The sequence below is a fragment of the Hibiscus syriacus genome, unplaced genomic scaffold (assembly GCF_006381635.1).
Source record: "Hibiscus syriacus cultivar Baekdansim isolate YM2019G1 unplaced genomic scaffold, ASM638163v2 tig00110548_pilon, whole genome shotgun sequence".
NCBI classification, from domain to species: Eukaryota; Viridiplantae; Streptophyta; class Magnoliopsida; order Malvales; family Malvaceae; genus Hibiscus; species Hibiscus syriacus.
Window position 1 is genome coordinate 1,899,427 of NW_024062775.1, and position 24,175 is coordinate 1,923,601.

The window sequence follows — 24,175 nt, forward strand, 5'->3', positions numbered from 1 at the left end:
GTTATAATTGTGGCAAGAAGGGTCACTTTAAAAGAGATTGTCGAGCACTGAAGAAAGATACCGGTGCACAGGAATCTGCCAACATGACAGAGGAGACAGGTGATGCCATGATTCTAAGCGTCAACACTCCGATTGAATCATGGATCTTGGATTCAGGGGCACCTTTCCACTCCACCCCATGCCGAGAAATCATGGAGAACTATGTCAGTGGTGATTTTGAGAAGGTTCATCTAGCTGATGATGAAACCTTGAAGATCGTCGGAAAAGGAGACATCCGATTAAAGTTGCCAAACCAGACCACCTGGAAGCTGACAGGAGTGAGACATATTCCTGGCCTCAAAAGGAATTTGATTTCTGTAGGACAGCTTGATGGAGAAGGATATAGTATAACCTTTTCAGGCTGTGAATGGAAGATTACCAAATGAGCACTCGCCATTGCTCGTGGTAAGAAAACTGGTACTCTCTATATAACCTCAAATTTAGAGAATATCATTGCAGTAGCAGATGCTGATGGAAAATCAAACCTATGACACCAAAGGCTTGGCCATATGAGCGAGAAAGGGATGAAGACACTTTTGTCAAAGGGGAAGTTGTCGGATCTAAAGAATGTAGATGTCAGACTATGCGAGGATTGCATCTTTGGCAAACAAAAGAAAGTCAGCTTTGCAAAGATTGGTAAGACACCCAAGGCTGAAAAGTTAGAGTTGGTTCATACTGATGTATGGGGACCATCTCCAGTTCCATATCTTGCAGGCTCATTATATTATGTCACCTTCATCGATGATTCTACAAGGAAGGTGTGGGTTTATTTTCTGAAGAAAAAATCATAAGTCTTTGATACCTTCAGAAAATGGAAGGCCATGGTGGAAAATGAGACTGGTCTGAAAGTTAAGCGGTTGAGGTCTGATAATGGAGGAGAGTACAAAAATCGTAGATTCAGAGAATTTTGCGCAAACAATGGGATCAAGATGGAGATAACAATTCCCATGACACCGCAACAGAATGGCGTAGCAGAGCGCATGAACAAAACTCTGAATGAACGCGCCAGAAGCATGAGGATACATGTCGGATTGCCCAAATTTATATGGGCTGAAGCTATCAACACTGCAGCTTACCTGATCAACCGTGGGCCCTCAGTTTCTTTGGATGGCATAATACCAGAGGAAGTTTGGAGCAATAAAGAAATAAACCTTTCAAACTTAAGAGTGTTTGGTTGTATTTCTTATTTACACATAAACTCTGCTGAAAGAAGTAAACTTGATGCCAAGTCCAACAAATGTGTCTTTGCTGGTTATGGTGGTGATGAGTACGATTACCGGTTTTGGGACTACGAAAATCGGAAGATTATCAGAAGCAGAGATGTCATTTTCAATGAGAATGTGATGTACAAAGATAGGTCAACCATGGAATCAAGTAGCTCCAACACCGAAGCTGGAACACATGAATTTGTTGAGTTTGAGGATATTTTTGGAAATGATGTTCAGATCGCTCCTGAAGCAGTTCAAGAAGAACCAGTCACACCAAAACTGAGACGCTCCTCCAGAATTCCTAAACCAACCCAACGGTATTCTTCTTCTTTACACTACTTGTTGTTGACTGACAATAGTGAACCAGAGTGCTATGATGAAGCAATGCAAGTGGAGGATTCAGTCAAGTGGGAGTCTTCCATGAAAGATGAGATGGAATCGCTTATGTCAAATCAGACGTGGGAATTAGCTGAATTACCAAGAAAGCACTCTACAACAAGTGGATTTACAGGATCAAATAAGAGCATGATGGGAGCAAACGCTACAAAGCAAGATTGGTTGTCAAAGGTTTTCAGCAAAAAGAAGGTATTGACTACAATGAAATTTTTCTCTCCAGTCGTAAAATTGTCCACAATCAGACTGGTGTTGAAAATTGTAGCTGCATAGAATTTACATCTTAAGCAGTTAGATGTAAAGACAACTTTCCTTCATGGTGATTTGGAGGAAGAAATCTATATGAGGCAGCCATAAGGCTTCATAGAGGCAGTCAAGAAAACCCTGGATGCAGGTTGAAGAAGAGCTTGTATGGTTTAAAACAAGCTCATAGACAATGGTACAAGAAGTTCGATAGCTTCAAGAGTAGCAGTGGTTTTACCATATGCCAAGCAGATCATTGTTACTACATCAAGAGGTTCGATAATAGCTTCATTATTTTATTATTGTATGTTGATGACATGCTCGTTGCAGGCTCAGACATGCAAGAGATTATAAACTTGAAGCAAAAATTGTCGAAGCAGTTTGCTATGAAGGATATGGGCGCTGCAAAGAAAACTCTTGGGATGAGGATTAAGAGAGACACAAGGTCGGGGACTTTGATGTTATCACAGGCAGAGTACATCAACAAAGTGCTCTCCAGGTTCAACATGCAAGATGTTAAACCAGTAAGTACACCTTTAGGTGTTCATTTTAGACTCTCCAAAGAACAGTCACCAAAGACAGAGGAAGAACGTGCACACATGGTGAAGGTGTCGTATGCCTCAGCAATTGGAAGTCTAATGTATGCCATGGTTTGTACCAGACCAGATATTGCTCAAGCAGTGGGAGCTGTTAGCAGGTACATGAATAATCCAGGCAAGGTACACTGGGAAGCAGTCAAATGGATCCTCAGATATCTGTGCGTTACTACAAACAAAGCACTTTTTTTCAAAGGTGTAGATACGATACTGACAGGCTATGTAGATGCTGACTTAGCTGGAAATGTTGACATCAGAAGGAGCACTACAGGGTATGTCTATACTCTAGGAGGAACCGCAGTGAGTTGGGTTTCTCAACTACAAAAGATAGTTGCTCTCTCCACAACTGAAGCATAATATGTCGCTGTTACGGAAGCCAGCAAGGAGATGGTTTGGCTCCAAAGTTTCTTGGAAGAGTTAGGCAAGAAACAAGAAAACAATGTCTTGTATTGCGACAGTCAAAGTGTTATACATCTAGCAAAGAATACATCTTTTCATTCCAGGACAAAGCATATACAATTGCGATATCATTTTATCCGGTCTCTTCTGGAAGATGGGATTTTGAAACTTGAAAAGATCAGTGGAGCTCAAAATCCGGCAGACATGTTGACAAAGACGGTGGCTACAGACAAACTGAAGTTATGTTCAACTTCAGTTGGCATGCTAGAGTAACAAGACTAGAAAAGTTGTTGCATTGATCGAGGTGTGAAGACAGATTAAAATCAATCTTCAAGTGGGAGATTGTTGAAAGCATTGTTAAAATGATTTTCAAGTTTGGCAACCAACTTTGAAAAAATGGTTTTCAAAGTTTGGTAAATGTTTCTTTGAAAAATAGTTTTTCAAAGTTTGGTAGATGTTTGTTGAAAAATGATAATGGGATAATCATAATTAATCCCTAGGCTTTAGGGTATTTACAAGATTAAGTCATTAGTTTCAACTATAAATACCCTAGCTCATTTAGCTTCAAAACCATCCCAAAAATCATTTCTTTCTCCCAATACTAGAGAGCTTTCTTGTGAGTAGTGAGTGTTTTGTAAACACCTATAAATTTTCTCTCTTAGTAAAAGATCTGCAGCAGTCCGGAGACGTAAGCACAATTGGCTGAACTCCATTATCAATTTCGGGTATTATTTTTCCGCTTTTATTTCGCATTCTCACTAATCTGGTTATAAGGGAAATTACTTGTACTCAGTTTATTTCCCAACACTACCCATGCAAACATGGTTGACTCAACACGAGCTATGACATACCTCGAGATATAGGTACTCGATTCCTCCTTTTATGTTGCTTGTATCCAAACGGATTGAACGCTTTAGCTCGCTCTACGCCCCACAATGGATGTTTTAAATGATAAATAAATCTTTCCCTGTGGATGTTTTAAATGAATTTTTTTTCCACGTGGACATGTATACTCTGAGATCTTTTTTGTGTTCCCTATTTTATTTAATCAAACCAGTACTTACGGAACCTGAATCAAACCCATAGGACCAGGGTAGTTCAACTCCAAGTCCCTTTGAAGTTCCCTGCTGTAACGGTATGGTTCCTTTGTATCCTCTCAATTCAGTCTCTTTTGAGCTTTCTGCTAGCTATCAACTTAACTGTTACTCGGACAAAGCGCTTATTGAATCTTAGTTCGATGACATTCAATCGATACCTGTTGGCGACACACTTAAGCTTTCCTCATATGATGCACCACCAACAATTGAGTTTAGCAGGGCCTTCTCATTTATCATCTAGAAAGAAGTATCTCGTACGTTGCCTCACTCCATTTTTTTCTCTTTTCAGTTTCCTTGTACAATCGTAAACTGATGCGCAAGCATTAGAATCATCATATGCACGATTGTGGAAACAAATTGTCTTTACTTTTACTCTCGCCTTAGCTCGAGGTCCCGAAAGCACTCAACCAGAGGGATCGAAAAATGTGTGCATATGTAATTTAATTAATGATTTAGATAACATTAGTGTTCTCAACCTTGAGGTAGTTAGCGAAATGAAAGCCCGTTCTAATTATAAGTCAGGAAAATGACCGTACCGCAGAATCTGTAGGAGTGTTAGCTCAAGGGTGGGATTCCTTAACAGTTCCTCTTAGAGGCTGAAGGTTGTTCGACAGTAATAATATCGGGATAAGAAAACAAATCAAAGAAAGACAAATTGAGTTGGAGGTTCGCAGAACACTATATATCAATTTAGCCAAGGGGTTATTTATATGTAATTTAGCCTCTGAATTCATCTTCAACAGAAATTGCACTAGGGCACTAAAGTTGAGGTGTCGCAAGCAAGGTTGTCCGAGTACGGTGTCAGACCCGAAGGTCTCAACTGAATGGAAAGAGAGACCGGGAATGTGTTCTCCACATATGGTTTCTCCAGGATCTTTCAGACCTGGTTTGATAAAGCTAGGTTTTGGAGGATCTTGGGGTGGGGCATTTTTAAGTAAAGACTGACTACAATTAAATCACGACACAGGGAATCACGACACTATATATTTGTTTTGGTAGACCGTCTCCCGAGCCCTCTTTTGGTGCAATATTAGAGAGCCCACTACTGCTTTCTCAATCCAAAAATGAAACTGTCAAGATTAGCCTACTGCTCCTTCTACTCCTCTTCCGTATCCGTAACCTTCATCGTCGTTGGACCTTCTGCACTGTTCATATACATCATCGTACATTTTCAATGAAATTTGTGCCTTCAATGAAAAGTCTTTTTCAGGGCTATGGGATTTGAATCCAATTCTTCCACGATCCCCCACGAATCAATCAAAAACCTACTTACCAAATACGATCCGGTACGTACTTGACTGAGTTGAGCCAACAAACGACGACAGATCCGCTGTAAGTACTATTTCAAGTCCAACGTTGGCATTTACTCTCGACTTAATTTACTTGCTTACTTTTTGATACGTTTGCTGGAGAAAGTCGGTTAAATAGAATAATATAGGATAACCGAACTCAAACTCACGATCGCCATATACGAGATTTTTTTTTTCTATATGAAATTTTAGGGTCAATAGTTAGTTGTACAGCATTCCACAACGGGAACCAATCGCAGAGAAAGTCCATGTGACCTCATGATTAGATGAAGAGATTAATCCATCATACTTAACAAACCTAGGGGTTAGATTCCATCTTCTATATACGCAACCTCTGAGATATAAGGAAAATCCATGTAACACTAGGAATTAACCTCCAAGAAAGGGGGAGAAGGAGCGTGTGATTCCCTGATTATAACTAAGACGGAGGGAGCTCCACCTAGAATAAACACACAAAAGGGATAGAATGCCTTCCTTCTCTTAGGATATTTCTTAAAATAAAAGAGGTGGTATTAGTTTTGAAAAGAAAACAAAGCCATTGTTTATCCAATTAATTGCTAATTATAACAATAAACTCGAACCGATCGTTTTGAGTGAAAGACAATATAGGTAAAAGGGTTTAACTTATCAACAGCAGACGGGGCTAAGCTAAGCTTTATTGCAAATTCAAAGCTGGGAACCAAGCTAAGGATTCATGACTAGCGCGAAAGCCTTGCGAACAAATAAGCATAACCCTTCAATCGACCAAGACTCCCGACACGAGGACTCCTTCGATATGCACTTTTATGTAAAGTGGTTTTAGATGCATGGTCATTGCCTCAGTAAGTCGATCTATGATGACTCGTGATGAGCTTACTACTCGTAGGAAGCTTGTAATCTTTTTATTTTTGAAGATGTTGATCATAGGAATACCTTTTAACAATGTAACAAATTCAGTCTGCTTCTCCTATTGTTTGTTTGAGAACTTGTCATTCTTCTTCGAGTTTTTAAGTCCCTTGGACTCTACTCTATCTAAATCAGATATCTTTAGAGCTAATTAATTAATAAAGGCTAGGGCACTATCTAGAGACTGTGGCTGTCTAGAGTAGAGTCGAGGCTAGTGGGAGCGTGGGAATGAATTACTTTTTCGTTTTTTTAGGCATGTCTAAGTAATGAGCCCTCCTTAAGGATTTCGGGAAGAAGAAGAGAATTATGTATCTCAAGAATAAAGAAATGTGGTTTAATCAAAAAAGTCTTTTTCATGCTTTGATCGAGAATGCTTGCTGGCAAGCTTACGTACCAAAGCAGCTGACTTGTTTATTATGCCTTTTCCGTTAGCTACTTAGAATGAACCATACAAAAGTGATTTCGAAAATTGTTATACGACATTTGATGATCCCAGAAAGAGGAACTTTGTCACGGACAAGGGAGATATCAATGAAAAAAACTTATGAGCAGCAAACTACTAGCTTAGTGAATCGATCTCTAGCGTCTTCAGGGATTAGTGGTTCTTAGAAGGTGATATCTAATACCAGGTTTCGAAACAAAGAGCACATTTGACTCCAAAAATAAAAGGAATGAAGCCTATTTCCGGAGGAGTGAGGCATGGGAATATGATATTGAATGCCCTATCTAGAAATAGAAAGAAATGAATCAACTATCGAGAAAAAATTGCTATCTTTTCCCTTTATCGTTTACTCAAAAGATATGTTCCATCTTACTCTTTTTCTCATGCGAGGTAATAAAATTACAATAGAGGGCAATGCCTGCGAGCCTAGCTATCTCGCTAGGGGAAGATACAACTGATGACCACTTACTTAACTTAATGCATTCCTTACAAGAATATTTCAACACTATCGGGAATACAAGGAAGTTCACTTTCAATTCTCCTTCTCAGGTCTGATCAATTGACATAGGAAATGCCATATGAAAGGTCAGTAACTCTTTCAACGTAGACAACTTAAACTCATAATACCATAACCAACCTAGTTCTTTCTTTGAGAAAACACAAGTTTGATTATTTTTCGTGGGTCTTGGTAGGAAACAAAAATTGGATTGTTTTTAAAAAAACACAAGAAAACATAATGTAAGAATGATAGCTCCTCTCGGATCTTGGGGTTGGTGAATGCTTTCTCTCATTTCTTCCCACTCTTGCGTTTGAATAATTAGAAACCATCGACGAACTTGATCCATTCACTTTTCTTTAAATCTAATGCCCCTTCTTAAAGAAAGTATACTTGCCATTAACATTACATATGATATTTTTGCGGCCATTTTTTTGTAGCTAATGAGCCGTATCCTTGATCCAGAAAAAATTTGTTGTCTTCAGAACCATCGACTATGAATAATGTGAAGAGATTTACTACATTAGCACCTTAGGAATTCATACCAGATGAAAAACTATAGGTCCTGCTCCCAAGTCGTGTTGAATCAAAACTCTTCTTGTTAAATCGAAAGTGAGAGAAGTGATCTGAGGTTGACATCACTAAGGAAAAATAATAAGAAAGGCCTATAATGATTAACTTAGTTAGTCGTCTCCTATCTCTATAAGAAGGATGATTACAAGCATGTGCTTGAAAGAGGTCCTTGGGTAATTGGGGGACATTATTTGACAATTTGGGAATGGTCACCGAATTTGAGTCCTGTTGATGATAGTTTTAAAAACTAATAGATTGGATCTGGCTTCGTAGTGTACCTATGGAATATTATAATCTACTGGCTTTAGCTAAAATAAGAGCTATTGTCGGCCCATGTATGAGTTGCATGTGGTCGGTCATCAAAAGTCACTGGGTCATCAATCAGACAAATGTGTGATATGTGAGATAGAATGCCCACCTTTATACAATCCATTTTTGCTTGCCTCTCACTAAAAAATGGGCAAAGGAGCCTAAGAAAAGATAGGTGGGGCTAGGGAGGGCGGCTTCATACTATTTCATCCAAGATGACAGGCAAGGATAGATTGCGAGCAGAGAAAGAAAGGGATTCAACTATTGATTAATTATTCGATCTCACTTAAGATGTGTTACCTCTAGCCAATAAAGATCTTAGTTATTGTTGAGTGATCTTCAATGCTAATTTTCCTTGCAAGTTGATTCCTAAACTCTTGAATAGGTATTACAAATCTTAATGTATGGAACCTGCAACTATATTGAGGAGTAATGAAAGAGTTTCTATGACAATGAGGTCATTCAAGAATTTAGGCTTGCTTTGATGATGGGTAGGCTCACCCTTCTATGGGATTGTTTTCACCGAAACAGGCCCAATTCCTCATTTGTAGGACTTTCTTTGATGGTCCATGTAGGCACCTTTGACGACTTAGTACATGGATGCCACAAGTCTATTGACATAGATTGTGGAATCTTTTCCATGTAAGCTGCTTATGCAAAGTTAGTTAGGTTGTTCACACAGGAAGTTTGATTATGAGGGCTTTACAAGGTAATTAGTTTGCTCATTAAACATACATGTATAGTACTCAACTGTAAAAAATAAGGATTATGTCTATTATCAAATTCATGATGCATGGAAGAATTACTCTACTTCTACTCTATAAATATAAATGGAGGCTCGATAAGTATCTTCACTTCATCAAATTCAAATAAAAAATTTGAGTACTACTATGCATGTAAAAAGGCTTTATGTTATTTTTGTCGAAATGAGGCAACTGGAAAATGAAATTCAAGAATGTCGTAGAGCGTTAAACTTTCTTTTAAGAAGTCTTAGAACAATAGATCATGCAAGAAAAGAAGTGTGCATCATATATGGAATAGAAAACAAGGTGAACCTTGTCTACCAAGACATATAATCTTAGTGGGTGGGATAGTTAAACTCCTATCTCCATATCCTCTGTTGGGATATTTCTCCCTAAGACCAATGGTTGCGACTAATGTCATAACTAGAATAGAAAACACGGTAAAGGTACCTAAGATTACATCAGCGACATCACACTTCTCCTAATCTCGAACGATATATTGGTGTGAGGCCACTCTCGGTTCAACATCGGTAACAGATCGAGAGGTGGCCCTATTAAATTGTCCAGAAGTAGCACTCCCTCCCTATGAGGTCATCTACCCCTCTAAACTGATTGCGTTGACTTTTGAGTCGACACTAGGGCCGTACTCCACGCCTTAGGGCAATTTCTAATGAAGTGGTCCAGAGAACTACACCCAAAACATCCTCTAGACCCTTACTGGCAAACTCCCGAGTGTCTCCTACCAGAGACTGAGTAATCAGGCTGAGAAGGTTCTCTCGATGAACCATTAACGCTTTCCACAAAACATGATGCCAAAGGTCTCCTACACTTAGATCTGTCCCTTTTGCTTGCACTCTATTTGGACCTACTAGACTGACTTGATAGAGCCATCCAGGATCCTTAAGAGTCCCTAGCCCTCTTGGCTGAAGGCTGGGAAGATATCGAGGACTCAACTACCCTCCTACTCTATCTAGATATGGTGTCAGATGCTCTAGCCCTCATCCTCATAACCCTCTCTATCACATTCACCTGGCGAACCAACTCAGCAAACACTCTTGATGGGTCGACGGCTAGATGGTAAGGATGTTCAAGTGGAGAACCTCCCTGAACCTCCTACAACGATGGTACTGAAACGCCACCAACTCTAGTGCGTGCCGACTCAAATGGAGGAACTCTCTATCATACTCAAACACAAACAAATCTTCATGGGTCAAGTGTAGGAACCGGTCCCTCAAATTATTCGCATGGGACTCGCCTATATACTTCTGGCGAAACTCCTCCAGAAAGTGCACCCTAGTGGGTTGCTAGGGCTCCATTGCCATATTGACAATCTCCCACCAATCTTGGCGACACCCTTCAGCAGAGTAATGACGCACTCTAACATACCCTTAGGGGTGAGATGTAGCTGGCAGAATATTCTTAGGGTCTTTTGCAACCACTAGTCAACAACATCTATCTGGTCATCATCTTTGGAGTTGAAAAAGTATATAGTCTAATACCTCTGGAGCCACTCAATTGAGTACTCATGTGGTGCTACAACGGGAGGGGTTGGGAGAGCTTGTTGGGTAGGTGGTATTATGTGTGTTCTGGGAATGGTCCTAACTATGCATCTCAGGGCGGTTGTCAGGTCTCGAAAGAAGATCGCCTCGTCGACCCCCACGTCCATCGGGATCTCATACTCAGAATCCAAGATAATCTCGTTGCTGGTATCCATCGCTAGGGAAACTCTTGTCTCATATCTACTTTCATAGCTCTAGGCGGGACTATCATCCATGTCTAAACTCTGAAATTAAGACAAAACGAAGTATCATTATCACTATCCCATACATGATAATACCCTTGACTCCTTAGAAACATATATACCTATAGATTTTTACTGTCTCTAACCCACGAGTCTTAGGAAATAATAAATCTAACGCTCTAATACCACTAAATGTACCACCTTAATTCGATACAACACAAAATCGCCTAATTAGAGTGCCATACGGGAGCACCAGAGCAGCTAACCCAAAATTTTTTCTTTATAACCATTGTAACTTTGAAAGTAATATCATTTCAAGAATAAATAAAGCAACATACTTAAAATAATGTTTACATCGAGAGCTTCAAAAAATAAGTATATCGAAATAGTACCACCTAGTATCTAAATAAAGTTGTGACTCAAGTACAATAAGGTTTATGAATTATATATGCCTTCTAAAGAAATGACTCAAGACGTACACTGTAACTCGGACTATCGGGAATATTGACCGAGCGATATGCTCCTCGAATTATCCTCTTAACGACCTGCGCACAAAAACAATTTCTGAACACTGAACTTACTAACCTAGTGACACACTAACAATTAAATCATATTAAAAATGTTCATTAAATGCTCATTCTATCGAGTGCAATAAAAGAGTGAGTATACTCATATACTTCATTCTATTCTCAGGTAGACATCATGGTGTTGTCAGAGGGTTACACATCTCGGGACACACACCCCTTTAATCTCTACCTAGGGTGAGATTCAAAATCTTTACGTTGGATATAACACCCAACTAACCCACCCCTCGCGGGTGTTCGAGCCTCACGCCTTTGTTAGTCTCAAAGTGCGTCGCGTGCTACCTAAGGATATCTGGATAATCTATACTTTGAAGTTATTTTCATCTACTAAAGTAATTCGGGTGTCTTAACAGTTTTCCCAAGCATCAACCAAGGCTAGTTTTATGTCATCCTAGTTGATATTGTTTATATCTATACTTGCATGTCAATTATTGTTCTCACTTGAAATCCTATTTGATGTTGTAATAGTGTTTTTGGGTCCTCGACATTTCTTCTAATTCACTTGGGTTTCTTACCCATAAATGTTCTACGGTATCGATACTCCCCTTGGTATCAATACTATAGAGTTAAAACAAGATGAAAAACGGTTAGTGATATTGATACTATTGGACCAGTATCGAGTCAAGGGCTAAGATATCGATACTCTCTGTGAGTACTGATACCAAAATTGACTACTAGAAAATCGGTCTTAATACCCCTCCTGCGAATCTCGAAACCAGGCCTATGGTATCGATACTCAATGAATGAGTATCAAAACTTCTGTACTAAAAGTTCCTTCATTTTGATCATCACAATAACAATATCGATACTGTTCTTCCAATACTAATTACCTAAATCCAAAAATGCCCTGTTTGGACATGAGTTTGACTCCTAAAGTTACCCAAAATGCCCTATTGAGGTCCCCAAACATTATTAAAGTCTTATATGTGATACAAGGGTCATAAAAAGAGTTTTAAAACATGCTAAAAACACCAAAACATGGAATTTACCATGAATACTCAATCATGCTTCATAACTCAACTCTCTAGTTAGAATGCATTCTAATATTCCACGAATGATAAGAAAAAGTTGTTAATGTATTATCGTAGTCTCTTAGTTGTTGATAATGCCATCAAATCAACCAAGGGTCAATTTATCTTTTCTTCTAGCCTTGGAATTCTCTCCCACTTCTTTCACTAATCAAAGGCAAGAAAATGAGTTACTAACTCATCTAAGAGCTTAGATTGAAGTTAAGGACACTTCCTAGAACTTAAATCCACTAAAAATGGGCTAGAAATCACTTGGTTTCTTTTACCCCAATAAAATACATTTTTTCTTTCTATGGTCAAAATTCGAGGTTAACAGCTTAAATTAAAGCTTGAGAGGTGAAGATGAATATTCTTACCTTGGTAAATCTAAACTAAACTTGTAATTCTAAAAGTTTTCACCTTTGTTCATTCTTGGAGAAGAATGAAACGGTGAAGAAGAAGAAGGATGAGACAAAATTGAGTGTTTGGTGAGAAATAGGGGAACATACATGAGATCACCAAAAATTAATGGGATTTTAGCTTTTTGTTTTGAAAAATGGATAAATTGCACTTTTAATCCTTTCCCTTTTATTCCGATGATAAAAATACCCTTCTTACAATCCAACATGCCAGAAACCAAGCCCAAATTATCATTTTAATGGTTCAAGTTCTCCGACATGGTATTCAGACTTGCCTAAACTGTTTCGAGTTAACCTGAAACAACTAACCGAAGATATAGGGCTATATATTACTCAACTATTATAATTTTTATAATCATCTTAGTGTTTCGTGTTGGTTCTGTTCTGATCGATTTAGTTAAAATTTATTTTTTTTAAAATTTTTTTTACTACGGGCAATCAAAATAGAATTAAAATATAGAATTAAAAATGTTACAGCCAGTACCCCGCTGATCCACCTGCAATTTCATCTTCATGCTCCAAGCCTCCGACGGCGATTCCTCTTCGGCTCTCCGGGAAAGTGATCGTGGTTTCTCTCTAGCTCGTTCAACCCCATAAAAGACTTAAATTAAAGACAATTGGTTTCAATGCCAACAGCCTAACCCAAAGCGACTCCTCCATTAAGAATCCCCACTCCTCTGCCAGTCATTTTCACAAACACATTCACCGCAATATAATTTCTAAATACCAACACAAGGGAAAATCCGTCGGTATGCTTCGAAGGTCAATTTTTGAATTATCACGTTGCCGAGGGGCTCCTTGGAGAATACGCAGGGAGATTGCGTCCCAGGTAAGTTCGACCATGTTAAGTTTCAGTATCAATTTTGAGTTTCTATGTACTATTTTTATAATTGTTCTTTTTATGATGGAAATGCAGCGTTTATCTCCATTTATTTATTCAAGAAAGCAATTTTCGACCTCTGCTGGGGAAAATGGTAATCCGAAACCTGAATCAAAGACTGGGGTTCCAAATTTTGTCCTTGGAACTGCTGTTATTAGTGGTGCTATTTTGATTGCTTACCGAGCTGGATACTTCGAGAAATATGGCAAAGGACCCAAGGTTTATATTGATTCGACAAATATTGTTTTTGATGGGAAAGATGAAAAGGATATCCAGGTTGTTTCTTCTCGTAATGAAGAATTGCTTCCTTATGTGGACTTGCCTGATCAAAAAGTTGCAACTAATATCGATCTTCCTCAGCCCGAAACTTCGAGTGAAACCCAAGGCACAACACCTTTACCAGAACAGGCATTACCAGAATATTCTCAGAGCAGCTTGCCATCTGCTGATCACTCTGCAGATGTTGCTGCATCAGCTGAAGAGAATCTTAAAAAGGTTGAGTCTGAACCTGCAACGGTACCAAACAACGAAATCCAAGATGTTCTTTTTGATACCCAATCAAGCGAATGCCTTGGAGAAAAGGATACAAAAACTGCACCATCTCCCACTACCGCAGTTGGGCTGCGGGTACCTTTTCTCTGCACCCTATATTTGTACTGATACAGATCACTTGGAGTTATTGATTTTATGAAATTTTGAAGAATGATTCAAGCATCTATATGCAGATTGTATTTTATGGTGTGATAGTTATGCAAGCAAATATTATTCTATTAAAAGGATAATCAGATGCACTTCATTATGAACTAAACAATATAGATTACTTTGTTATTGTTAGTATAGTTTTGCTAATCTATTTCTATTGCTCTGCAAGTCAACTATGACAACAATACTTAGCCAATAGTTACTTGTTTACCAACAAATTCCACTGTCTTTCATGTACCTGTGAACATTCATATTTCTTTCAATATAATTTAAATAAGCATGTAATCTAGCAGTATTTTGTAATTTTATGCATGGGTGCATAAGAAATGTTTCAGGATGCCAAAGAACCGTAGTTCCTTTTCTTGTTTGCTAGGTATGGAATCGGCCACATCTCTTTATGTGAAAGTTTCCAGTAACAAAGAGACTGAGGCTTAACTGATTTAACTTGCTAGGGACTGGAAAATTACCATCTTGTCAAGTACACTTACAATGTACAGGCTCAATATTACCAACTTCTGGTGGTCTACTGTTTCAGGATGAACCAAGTAAAGGTGCACAGGCCCATGAATTAGTCCCTAGAGAAAGCCAACTAAAATCTGTCCCATCTCTACCTCCCACTGCAGAGGTATCCTTTGTTCCTCTCATCAGTTTCTCTTTTTACTCTACATTTTATTGTTGTTTCTGATTTGTAACCTTTTGGAGTAGCAACACAAACCATTGTTCTTCTTCGGAAGTTGGTCCATGAAGCTTGTTAAAAATTCTTTCATGGTTGTTCATGTTCTCATTGTCTGAATTTTCTAGACTTTGGAATGTACCTTATATTTATTATGCTCTTCAGCACACTGTTGGTTTAGGGTGGGGGGGAGTATGGCTGGAAGGCTTTCTCCACTTTGTTTGTGAGTTTATATGCTTATAATTCAGAAGCTGTCCACTGCTTGTTAATACATAGCTAATTCTTCCGGATGACACAGAACCAATGTATTTCTTTGTTTAGTTTCTAGGCAAGGAAAGGCTCTATAGGGAGGTTTTGACCCCCAAGAGATGGCTTATGGTAATAACATTTAAGCACTTTAAAGCCTCATTTTTGTGTGTTTAGATGGGGAAAGAGAAAGACTGTCATGTGAGGTGGCAAAAGCTTGAACAGATCCTGTTCTTTTTATTGATATAGGGTTTAGGGTGACAAACAACTATTTTAATTTCTTTCTTTATTTTCTAGGCAAGGAAAAACTTTATAGGGAGGCTTGACCCCTAAAAAATGGCTTAGGATTGCAACATCTGAGGGATTAAGGTTTCTTTTATGCCTCTGTGTCTGGGAGCAATGTCATAGAGGGGGCAAAAGCACGAGCAGCTCCTGATTCACTTTTGAATATATATATATATATATTTATGTATGGATATATATGTAGTTTCTCCATTATTCTAGTAGACATACAAAATGACATTTCGTTTTGCTTTGCTGCAGGATGAATTCAGTAAAGATATAGAAGCTCCAAGTTCTCTTCTTGAAACCTATCACCTTAGGGAAAAGGCAGATGAAAACTATTTGACTTCTCTAAATAGAAAATATGAGCGGCTTTCTAAAGAAGCAGAGGTTACCTTGTTGTCTCATTTGCTGTTTAATAAATATGATAAGCAAGGGTTTCAACTAACACGAGGTTTTTATTCTTTTTAACACATTAGGCTTTTGGTACATTTGTTGAGGAACTGGATGATGGATATTTGTCGAAGGATGGAAAATTAGTTCTCAATTTCCTGAAAGCCATTCATGCTGCTGAAAAGCAGCAAGCTGAGCTGGATGCAAATGCTTTTGCTGAGGAGAAGCGAGCATTGAAGGTCCAAAGTTTGAGCACTAGGCTCTAGTACAAATTATCTGTATCTTTATTTCTACAACTTCACTCTGGTTATCACATACTGTTTTGTAATGTCTCTCTCTCTGTCTCTCCAGGAGATGTATGAAAAGGAATTAAGGGATTCAAGAGCCAGGGAACTAATGCGTACAGAAGAGGCAGCTATATTGGATAAGGTTATAGATGTTTTCATTGTTTTCACTTTATTTTATTTCTTGTGATTGATTGCAAAGCTTTTGGTCATTGCTTCAGTTTTATGATATGGTAATTTTTATTTCCTCTCACTTTCTTTTTCTTTCTTGCTCTTGCTTTTCAAATCATTACGTTAGTTTCTCTTTTTTATGTTTCTAAGTGAAAATAAAAGGTAAGTAAAGTTCCAACACTTCTGTTAATGTCTTTGAAATGAAATCAGCCTGAAGAGGAATGTTTCCTACCATCCACTTTAAGAGTGACACATATTTGATAACCTGGTTTCTACCCCAAATATAACTTTCTCTTTAAGCTTGCGAGCTCTGACATAGCCATCATGACTCCCTTTTGAAGTTTATGGTTAATGCTTGTGGTTATTCTGCTCATTTATCCCTAGAATCTGTATATCAGGGCTGGAAATGAGGCAGAATGGGTGGTCTGATGCTCTAACACAAACAACTTGATTAAACATTGATGGTTCTGTAGTGCTTTATCACCTATAATCCCATATCATTACAGACATGGACATGTAGATAGTGATTAATAGTTGAACCTCTTAGCATTTTTACCATAAAGAAATTTTTGTCCCATGTTATGGAGTTCATCCAATTTTATTATACCGTATATATTTGGATGTTTCCTGTTCTGTGTGTAATATGACAAAAGGTAAGTGTTAATATATCAATTTGGAGCAATTGTTGATTTATTCGTAAGGAACCAAAGAAGCCAAATTATTAATTATGGGAAAACCAGCCCCAACTAGTTTCTCTAATTTTTATGCTAGATAATGAAATTACAGCAGCATTTCTATTAATCAACTTAAGCTATTCATTCTGGATTTTGACGAGCCGCGAGCGTGGTTTTTTTTGTTGTATTTACCTGAGAAAGTCGCATTTCAGTTGCAGATGGAGTATACTCACATGTACATATGCCCTTTGAAAGGGTTAAAAAAGCAAGTGAAAGAAAAGAAAGGTGATTATTTAATTTTGTGAATTCAAGCTGCTAAGAATTTAACTTTACCACTTTCAGGAATTACTGAGAGAAAGAACAAAAACATCAGCTGCTATAAAATCCCTACAAGAAAAAATGAAAGAGAAAATTAGGATTGAACTTGAACAGAAGGTAGATAGTTTAATGTTGACAAAGAAATTCTATAACATTATTTCATGATTCATGGACTCAAGTTGTTATAATTTGGTGGTTGCAGGAAAGAGAAGCTGAAATGAAGTTGGAGAAAGCTCTGGAGCTAGGGAAAGCAGAAGTGATTGCAGCGATCGCAAATGAGAAAGCAGCACAGATTGAGAAAATGGCAGAAGCAAATCTTCACGTAAGCTTTCTCCTGGTGGAATTTTTAATGAAAATCTGAACAAAAATTAACTCTGCTAGTTTTAGGATGAAAATATGAACTAGATGCTCCTTTCAGTGCATTTGATAGAAGATGGAACAAGGAAATCTGAAAGTTTTCTTATATGATGGGTTGGAATATAAAATCTCATGGCTCTTACTTCAGGCATATATCATGCTGGGAAAAAGAACAATCCAACTGCCATACATAAATGCTTTTAGCTTTCAGCCTACTGCAATATAACTTCCATGCTTTCTGTCTTATGCATGGTGATGCTCCGTGTGTTTGACAGATATTGTGCATAGTATATAACCATATTTATTTTTTTTGATAGGAATTGAAGGCCTCATTAAAAACCCCCTTCTTTATTGAAGGAGCTTGTAGAGAAGCTCCTTAATCAGCGGAAGAAGGAAAAGAGTGCCTTAAGATTATATTAACCATAAAAAATACATAAGATACAGCCAAGGGACTTCCCCAAAAAAAAAAACCAAAAACGAAAACACTATCCAAACAGCGCTGTACAACTCTACAACCAACTCTACTCTGGCTGGCCTGTAACCGATCTAGCGACGCTACTAAAGACTTACACCCTAAACACGGCCAAGAAAACAACACAAAACAATCCCACAATAAGCCTGAAGCAATCAACCAATCCCCTCCTTAGCTAACTTGTCAGCTTCCATATTGCAACTCCTAGGAATCAATCTCAGAACAATACCCTTAGCAGAAATAGATGCCCCAATTTCCTCCACCATAGAACTAAAAAAAGCAGGTGCAGAGTTCTGCTTAGAAATCCAATTCACAGCTGTTTTACAGTCACTTTCAATTATTAATCTCCCCTTCTTAGCCCAGTCCGATGAGAAGAAAAACACAATCCCTTCCTTAATAGCTTTTTTTTTTTATAGGAATAGGAGGTCTCATTAAAAACCTCCCTCATAGTTGGCTCTTGTGAAAGAGGCAACTAGCGGAAGGAGGAAAAGAGTACCTCATTATATTAAAAAACCATGTTTACATAAGATTACAGCTTACCAAATAAATTGTCCGAAATAAAATACAAACCAAAACAACCATAAAGCTCAAACATCAACCAATACCCTCTTTAGCTAGCTTATCAGCCTCCCAATTGCATGTCCTAGGAATCCATCTAACAATAATACCCCTAGCAGAAACTAAGGCCTCAATTTCCCCAACTAAAGTATTGAAAAAAGTAGGGGCAGAAAATGGCATAAAAAAGTAGGGGCTAAGGTATTAGGTTTAGAATCTTTCAAAATACCACCTATACCACCTTGCAACCTATCCCCTCTTACCGCCCCATCAACGTTGAGTTTGAACATATCTAGGGGTGGTGGAGTCCAACAATTAGCCTTCTCAGGGACATGAGAATACTGAACCTTATCTGCAAGCTTTGGATCCCCAACTAGATTGTCCGAGTTGATACGAACCAAAGGGTATTTAGCTAAATACCATTTAGCCAATCTAAATTTGGCGAAGAAGAACAAAGAAGAAGTGTTGACCTTCCCATTTTCGAATACAACCAAATTCCTAGCTTTCCATATTGACCATAAAACAACCCCCGGGATGAACTTCCAAATACAAGAATTCTGCCTTAGAAACGACCAAGAGCACATAATTGAAATGGGGTCTTGAGGTAGAGCAGTAGAAATTTCCCATATCCTAAGGAATTTAATCCACAACTCCCCTGCAACCACACAAGAGAAGAAAAGGTGTTCAACAGATTCTTCACGCAAGTGACACAGAGGACAAAGAACATCTTCCAATGGAATACCTCTCTTCTTCAACTCCTCTCTAACTGCCAATTTACCGTGACAAAGCTTCCATAGAAACGTTTCCACTCTAGGAGGAGCCAATCCAGCCCAAACCAACTTATTCCACTCGAACGAACCTTCTGATCTGCTATAAAGTGACATCCTACAGGACTTGACCGAAAACAGGCCATCACCCTTCCCCGACCACCCAAGAAAATCATCCACAGAATCCGACAAAGTTACATTTTCAATCAAGGACATTAATGCAATCCACTGATCCAGTTCCCAGTCGAGTAAATACCTTCTTAACTGAATGTTCCATACCCAAACATTCTGTACAAAACCACCAAACTCAGCTACTGTCCCCCACTTATTAACCGATAAAGCAAAAATTCTGAGAAATTGTGATTTTAAGGTTGAGTCATTGATCCACACATCATACCAAAAAACTATCGATCTGCCATTACCAAGTTGAATCTTTGAATTAGCTCTCAATCATTCCCCAACCTCATCTTTTTTGACATAATTGTTTAGAATAGCTCTCCAAATCCAAGAATCGAGTGGAGAAATAGCCTTCGTAATGGACAGAGACAAGTTGCTAACGTTGTTCTTTCAGCAAATCATCTTTTTCCACCGACTATTTTTATCATTTACGAATTTCCACACCCATTTTCCAAGCAATACTCTATTGATCAACCTCAGGTCTAAGATTCCCAACCCCCCTTCTTCAAACGGTTGACAGACTGTTTTCCAATTCACCCAGTGAATCCTTTTCTTAGCTGGAACATCACCCCAAATAAAATTTGCCATCAAAGAATTCGCCTCTTTGCAATTTCTAGTTGAAAATGAAATATTTTCTATCAAAGTTTTATTAATATTTGCATTTACTGGAATGTATTGATCTATGATTTAAATGGTGAATGAATTTCCAACTTTACTAAAAGCAGAATGGAGTTTAACTAGTACTACCTATTTTGGAAAGAGAAGTGAAAGCTAGAATTGTCTCTGATATATTGCCTTGGATATTAAACATGAACAATCATTCCAGGATCAATGTGCATATCTAAAGTTAAAAAAGTATATTTTCAATCAGAAACTTAATAGTTTGCCAGCTACAAACATTAATTGTAAATGCGTTTCTTAGTTTATTGTTTTTTGTTCAGATAAACTTGAAGTTGGGAAATAAACATGTGTTTTTATACTTAATATCTGCTCGAGTATTCTTTTCATAATCTAAAATATTGTTTATTATTAGCCATTCAGAACCATGGATGTGATTAGAGGACATGAACATGGCCTGAATTATTCTTTTGTAGATACATGCTTTATGTATGGCATTTTATGCACGATCTGAAGAGGCACACAAGAGTCATTCTATTCTCAAGCTCACTTTGGTACCTTCTCCACCTTGATTAATAGTTCTTTGTCTCATTTTTTAATTTTTTACATTTTGTTGGAACCCGAGTTATTGTATAATGATTGATTGTCCTGTCCTACTAATAATTTTTCTCAATTGTAAATTATTGCCCCATAACTTTAATGTTATTGGGTCCTACAGGGAGCGCTTGCACTAGAAGAAGCACTTGCTAAAGGATTACCAATCCAGAAAGAAATTGATGCTCTACACAACTACCTTGAAGGCATTGAGGACTCAGTATTAGGTTTGGTTCTTTCATCTCTTCCCGAAGAAACTCGGTGCAGTGGAACAGACACTCTACTGGAGTTGAATCAAAAGGCAAGTTGTTCCGTCTTTATAGAAATATATGGTTATGAATTCCAAGTCCTTTCAAATGATAATATCTTTTTGTTACATAGTTGATAGTTAGCCCTTCATAGAATTTTTTGCAAGAACTGTATGCTTTACTTTTGGCATGATATTTTTCAAAGAACGGAACAATTTAAATGCTTTTATAGAGACAGGATAAAAATATATAAAATCTTAGTTTTTCCAAAACCTGAAAGCTGGGACTGGGAGGATGGGTGTTCATTGGCACCATTCACTTGCATCCCTTCTAGCTATATATCCGTCACAATTTTCTTCTTATGCCAGCATTCACAAAAACCAGGAGTGGTTTTATGACTGTTTCGGCATCTTTAAATAGAAAAATTCATATCCCAGTTGGTGTTACATTAATATGTGTGTGTGTGTGTCTATGCTAAATAAATTGAACTAAAATGCTCTACGTCACCCCTCTTACTTCCAAAGCCGTCCCTTTCTGTCCTTGTTATTGTGTCCGAATATTGCTTCCTGTTTATTAGGATTGGGTTTGTAGTCATATTTCTTTGAGAAACAAAGAATATGTAGGTTGTTTAGCAGTCAAATTTCCCAAGGTCTGATTTTTTTTAAAGAAAGAATTTCCTCAATCGTGATTTGTGAAGGGAAGCACTAAGATGTTATTTTGGATTGTCAAGGTGAGAGGCCTCGAGGCTCTAGCTGAAGCTCCTTCTTTGGGGATCTTTACATTGTAACGGCCATAGAAATCCCTAGTTTGCTTCAGTTCGTAGGGTTTGATGTTGTGGTGGGAATTTGCTAGGAACTGGATTTAGTTATCCTGTAGATATATATTAACCGAAAAAAGAGGGAGGACCAATGTGAAATGCATCATTTCAAAGCAACCCAAAGGATGTTTGCTTCTTGTTTTAGAGTTAATGGTTTTTTGGCAACTTGATACCAAACGAAAATAAAGTATTTAATGTTGGATAGAATTTGAGATTAATAATCAAACACTACTTTGAAGTGGTTCGTTTCAATGTGTCAAACTTGATGAGGATAAGATTGTCAAGAAAAAGAATACTTTTGAATTTGTTTCTTCTTTTACGTGCTTGTTGGTTTAATTTCCTACAGGAAAAGAAAGTACTGCTCCCTGCTCCTCTTTATGTAGCACATGATCTGCCAGCCCGATATAAATTGTCTCAGCTAGACCACTGATGCAGTGGCACCAGCAAATCATTTCTGACAGAATGTCTAAATTATTTTGATCCTTAATAATTCTACTGGATACTGATTTTTAATGTTTAATACATGCACTTCTTGCAGTTTAATGTCTTGAAAGGTAGCCTGAGGCACTACAGCCTAATTCCACCAGGTGGTGGTGGTATCTTGACGCATTCTTTGGCACATATTGCATCTTGGTTAAAGGTACAAAAAAATGGGATCAACCTTTCACATGATAATGTAACCAAGTTACTGAAATAGCCTCTCGTATGTGTTTTGACTATTAAATAGGTGAAAGAAGTTGGTGACTCTGGTGAAGGAATCGAGTCTATAATCAATAGAGTTGAGAATTACTTGGCTGAAGGAAAGCTAGCTGAAGCTGCAGGAACCCTTGAACAAGGTGTCAAAGGTAGCCAAGCGGAGGAGATTATCGGTGATTGGGTGAAACGAGCAAGGAATAGGGCCATCACCGAGCAAGCATTAACAGTACTTCAATCGTATGCTACTTGCAGCAGTCTTACCTAACCTCCAAGTCCCAAGTATTTATCTCAAACAATGCCTCAGACCCCAGGTATGAACTTCCAAATCTCATTGAATTAGTGAGTTAAAGCTAAATACTTTTTTCTTGATTTCCTAGTCAATACAACAGCAACCAAATTGGTGTTTTTGTTTCTGGGAAACCTATAATCCCATTCTTTGTTTTTGGTCTTTAATATGTGTAGATCGTCCATGATCTTCCAAATAAAAATTTTGTTTACTTTAGTGAAAAGTTCCATGTTTCATCTTTTCAAATAGACCGTTATAATCCTTAATGTTGGAAGGGGCGTTTAAAATTCATCTCGATTCAAAAAATCAAGTTTTCCAAGTCGACTCGAATTGACATCGAGTTGTAATTTCATAAACTCAACTCTATTTGAAAAAAATTCAGGTTCAAATCGAGTTGTATATACAACTCGAATAACTCAAACATTAACTTGAATAACTCAATTTTTAGTAGTTAATGGATTGATTTCAAGTTTGAGTCAAATCTCTCGACTTTATATGATATATGTATATCACTTATGAAAAAATATGAAAAAATATATATGTATTGTATATAGTTATAAAAAAATCATTTAAATTGGAATCAAATAATATTATAATATTATATGTAGTTACAATTAAATTTAAACATAAACTCAAAAATTTGACTTGACTCAAATTTTAAAAACTCTACTAGAAAAAAAATTTCAATTCAACTTAGAATTATAAAATAGGTTTTAACTCGAATAACTTGAAATTTTTGAACTCTATTTGATTGAATGCTCAGTCTTAAATGTTGTAAACTTATGATAGGGAAATTATTTAGTATAGGTTGACATGCATAGTTACCCCATCGTTGGGCTGTTAACGGAGTTCAGCGACACGATATCTATTTTATAACGTAATAAAACAATTAATAATTATTTTAAAATTTTAATAATAAAAAAAGAATGTTTTAATATAATTAAATGATAATTTATGTACTTTATTTTATATTTATATAATGATAGTGTTTTATATTTATATAATGATAGTGTGATGAGAATGGGCTTTGTAAGCAAATAGAGAAGTTAAACAAGACACATGCATGGCATGGTTGCTACATTGTTTTTAAATGAAGTTGAGGCCTTCCCTCTCCGTCCTGGTGCCACCACCCAAGTCCATGTGCTTTCACTTTCAACCTCAAGGCAAAACTAATAATTCCATGTGCTTTAAGATTCTCCAAGTCGTGGGGTGCTTTTTCGTGGTAACCTTTTTCTGCCTTCTTTATCACTGTCATTCTTTTTTAAGGTAGAACTATTATATATTTATTAGTTAAAGGGATAATCATTTATTACGTCTTGTTAAATACATACCGGATAAATATATTCATGATTATCATAAGTAAAATATAACGATGAACGACCAGGCTAAATACTTACCTGATAAATATATTCATGATTATTATAAGTAAAATATATCGGTGAACGATCGGTGATTGCCTAATGAGCAAGAACGTGAACAGT

At 37.4% G+C, this 24,175-nt stretch overlaps 1 protein-coding gene across 1 annotated transcript; it reads left to right on the top strand.

The window, feature by feature from the left end:
- The first annotated feature begins 5,206 nt into the window (after positions 1–5,206).
- LOC120131059 lies at positions 5,207–22,749 on the top strand. Its single transcript, XM_039148162.1, has 13 exons — positions 5,207–5,307; positions 12,962–13,313; positions 13,401–13,991; positions 14,602–14,691; positions 15,529–15,657; positions 15,747–15,899; positions 16,012–16,089; positions 17,132–17,224; positions 17,310–17,429; positions 20,530–20,607; positions 20,772–20,948; positions 22,251–22,352; positions 22,440–22,749. The coding sequence occupies exons 2-13, from the start codon at positions 13,236–13,238 to the stop codon at positions 22,671–22,673; spliced, it is 1,923 nt and encodes a 640-aa protein (XP_039004093.1). The 5' UTR covers positions 5,207–5,307; positions 12,962–13,235; the 3' UTR covers positions 22,674–22,749.
- The last annotated feature ends 1,426 nt before the right edge of the window (positions 22,750–24,175 follow it).